Below are 4,062 nucleotides of genomic sequence, written 5' to 3'. Positions count from 1 at the left end.
CTCTCCTCCCCTCTCTCTCTCTCCTCCCCTCTCTCGGGTCTGAAAAATAGAACAAGAATCAGTCTGAGGTGTGAGGATTCTGGAGGAATTCTGTGTAGACATTATTCATCCCGAGACAGTCCAGATCATTCTCATGTTATTATTTATCTATAGAGAGGAGCATCCTGTAGAGATCACATGACCACATCAATGAGGATGGAGAAGGATCGAAGTGACATGACTGATATGATATTAGACTTCACCCTGAAGATCCTCTACCTGCTGACCGGAGAGGTGAGGAGAACGCTGGGAGGTCACATGACATCACCATTATCTTTATTAATAATTCTGACCAGTTGGTTTCTAGGAAGTCTCCAATGATAATTGTTCTGTCTTTCCTCAGGATCATAAAATAGTAAAGAAAACATCCACTGAGCAATTAATACCCAGCAGATATCTTCATGGGTCATCGCCCATCACAGAGCCTCCACCTCACCGCCTGACAGTAGAGATAAACAGAGACAAGAAGATTCTAGAAGTCACCCAGAAGATCATTTATCTGCTGACAGGAGAGGTGAGCGGTGCCGGGAATTCTGGGACATGATCCAGGAACAGACAAGGGATGTGTCTGGGTGGTGACTGTATCATTGTGTGTGTCAGGTTCCTATAAGGTGTCAGGATGTCTCTGTCTATTTCTCCATGGAGGAGTGGGAGTATCTAGAAGGACACCGGGATCTCTACAAGGACGTGGTGATGGAGAATGAGCCGCCCCTCATATCACCGGGTAAGAGGAGAGAAAAGTACGGAGGCTCCACCTAGATCCCCCATCATCTGATACACACATAGAAACAATGTATTCAGTCAGTGTGTGTGTTTCCTACAGATGGATCCAGTAAGAGGAACCCACCAGAGAGATGTCCCCGTCCTCTGTATTCCCGGGATCCCACACAGGAAGATCTCACCATCCCCCACCATGATCAGGTAGGTGGGACTCGGTGTATAGAACACAGAAGTAATTCTGAACTTTGTGACGCAATGTTCTTTTATGTAGTCCATTAGTTTCATGTTTGCTGTACATCTAAAATGCAGCCCCGCCTTCATTTCATCTTCCCCTTGCAGAACCTCCCACTTTTATTGTTTTCTATAAATCAATGAACATACGTTTCTTCCATGGGTCTTGGGCCCAGTCACATGACATCATGGATCCTCTTTGTCCTTGTATCCTCCAAAGGGCACATTCTAAATGACATTGTGCTGTCGTTTGCTTCTGTGAGTCTAGGGCGGCGTGATGATGGGCCTCCAAGGTTAAGGTCCCTGGCCTCCCAGGCTCACAGAAAATGGGTGGAAGACCTGCCCTGAAATGGGCAGAGCAGGAGACCTCACTTTTTTTGTGCTGCAGGTCAGTAACACGTACAGGTCTTGTCCCTCCTCCCAGTCTTTGACTGCACAGTAAAATGAGAAGCAGCAGACTGATGAGCTCCTCTCTCTGTCACTTCGCTCTCTCTTCCAGTCAGCATGACCATAGGCTACGGGGATCGGAGTGAAACTGTGAGTAAGGGAAGCTGGGATGGGGTTGGCTGTAAATCTATTGCTATAGTGTACTGGACGTGTGTAATGTATATGCAGTACATATATACAGCACACACCTCCACTACACTCCAGCAATAGTTACAATTCTCCCCTGCTAACATGAAAAGGTTAAACCATGATCCATAGTACATAACATGTAGTTGTACTATGGATCATTTAAAGTCACCTGTCCTTTTAAGAAAAAGTATCTGTAATTGGTATCGGCAAGTACATGAGGGGATGTACTTGTACTTGGGCCTGAAAAAGTGGCATCGGGACATCCCTACTGTACACCATATGAAAGGTCAATCTCCATCCCCCCCATTGCTGTCATGAATGAACAGTACAATGGTCTCCAGTGTGTCAGAGGTGTTTTGGGGGTTCTGTCTCCTTTTATCTGGTTGTTTTTCATATTTTGGGGTTACAATTGGACCCAATTCCATGCCAGAGCTCTGTGATGACTTCTAGACCAACATACATGACTCTGATTACTGACGTGTGTAATGATTTCTCTCCAGCAGATGGGTGTGATGTCAGGAATACCTCGGAGAGACATCTTATATTATCTGCTGATTGTAAGTCAGAAGATAATGTCATCACGAAGGATTCTCCAGGAGTGAATCCAAACACACAAAATATACATCACAGACCTCACTGCTCGGAGACATCAATGGATCCCTCTGATCAGGGTGAATCTTCTGATCATTCACATACTATGATTGGGAATAACCATCTAAGATCTCACACTGCAAGAGATCCATCTAATCCCAAGGAATCCTCCTCATCCCATGAAGGAGATCACAGAGGTGAGGATCCATTCTCATTTTCAGAGTGCGGGAAATCTTTCACTGAAAACAAAAACCTATTTAGGCAGAAGAGAATTCACACATGTGAACGTCCTTATCCATGTTCAGAGTGCGGGAAATCTTTCTCTCGGAAAGGACAGCTTGTTATACACCAGAGAATTCACACAGGTGAGCGTCCTTACTTATGTCCGGAGTGCGGGAAATCTTTCACTCATAAAGGAGCCCTTCTTCAGCACCAAAAAATCCACACAGGTGAGCGCCCTTATCCATGTTCAGAGTGCGGGCAATCTTTCACTGAGAAAGGAACCCTTGTTAGGCACCAGAGGACTCACACGTTTGTGCGTCCTTATTCATGTACAGAGTGCGGGAAATCTTTTACTGGGAAAGGAGACCTTGTTAAACACCAGAAAGTTCACACAGGTGAGCGTCCTTATTCATGTCCAGAGTGCGGGAAATCTTTCACTGAGAACGGATCCCTTGTTAAACACCAGAGGACTCACACGGGTGAACGTCCTCATTCATGTTCAGAATGCGGGAAATATTTCATTGATAAACAAAAACTTCTTAGACACCAGAGAAGTCACACAGGTGAGCGCTCTTATTCATGTCCAGAGTGCGGGAAATCTTTCATTGAGAAAGGAACCCTTGTTAGGCACCAGAGGATTCACACGTTGGAGCGTCCTTATTCATGTGCAGAGTGCGGGAAATCTTTCACTCAGACAACAACCCTTAGTAAACATAAGAAAATTCACACGGGCGAACGTCCTTATTCATGTTCGGAGTGCGGGAAATCCTTCCCTGAGAAATATAATCTTCTCAGACACCAGAGAAGTCACACTACGCAGCATCCTCACTGCATTCTGACTCGGGGAAATGTCTAATTAGACTTCATTTATCTGTAACACATCAGAGAGGAAGTTCCTGCTGATTCTGATGACAAATGTACGATGGTTTTTATCAGGTGGAACTGTTTAGTCCATAGAACAACTGGAGGATATGAAAACACTCGGACTCATCACATGGGTGCAGAGGCCTGTACAGAGACATGAATGAGTTTATGCACTTGGGTGGCCCCCAGGAGTTTCCAGGTGCTTTCCTTCAGCCGCAGCTGCTCACCCATCCCTGTATGGATGTAATCACTTGTATGTGAATGGCTTTCTTACATAGCTGATCAGTGCAGAAGAACTTTTTAAATTAGTGTTTATCAGGAAGAAGAATGTTCCTCACATTGATGTGCAGTGGACATTGAGAGGATCCATCAAGAGAAGCTACTGCAAACCATGAGGGGAGAGCTGTCGGAGAATGTAGTGTGGATGGTGGGGGTAGAGCTGTCAGAGAATGTAGTGTGGATGGTGGGAGGAGAGCTGTCAGGGAATGTAGTGTGGATGGTGGGGGGAGAGCTGTCAGAGAATGTAGTGTGGATGGTGGAGGAGAGCCGTCAGATAATGTAGTGTGGATGGTGGAGGAAAGCTGTAAGAGAATGTAGTGTGGATGGTGGAGGAGAGCTGTCAGAGAATGTAGTGTGGACGGTGCGGGAGAGCTGTAAGAGAATGTAGTGTGGATGGTGGGGGAGAGCTGTCAGAGAATGTAGTGTGGATGGTGGAGGAGAGCTGTCAGAGAATGTAGTGTGGATGGTGGGGGAGAGCTGTCAGAGAATGTAGTGTGGATGGTGGAGGAGAGCTGTCAGAGAATGTAGTGTGGATGGTGG

At 46.0% G+C, this 4,062-nt stretch overlaps 1 protein-coding gene across 1 annotated transcript in view; it reads left to right on the top strand.

Annotated features, from left to right (window-relative positions):
- The first annotated feature begins 195 nt into the window (after positions 1-195).
- The window catches only part of LOC108803528 (zinc finger protein 850-like), a 21,940-nt gene continuing 18,073 nt past the window's right edge, over positions 196-4,062 (top strand). Inside the window, exons 1-3 of the mRNA XM_018575362.1 lie at positions 196-273; positions 2,321-3,185; positions 3,594-3,670. Coding sequence (XP_018430864.1) covers positions 196-273; positions 2,321-3,185; positions 3,594-3,670 — 1,020 coding nt within the window. The remainder of the gene's footprint in view (positions 274-2,320; positions 3,186-3,593; positions 3,671-4,062) is intronic.

This window comes from Nanorana parkeri, unplaced genomic scaffold (assembly GCF_000935625.1).
Source record: "Nanorana parkeri isolate BGI_ZX_2015 unplaced genomic scaffold, ASM93562v1 scaffold3833, whole genome shotgun sequence".
Lineage (NCBI taxonomy): Eukaryota > Metazoa > Chordata > Amphibia > Anura > Dicroglossidae > Nanorana > Nanorana parkeri.
The sequence above is the reverse complement of the archived record's forward strand: the minus strand, read 5'-3'. Positions and strand labels throughout refer to the sequence as shown.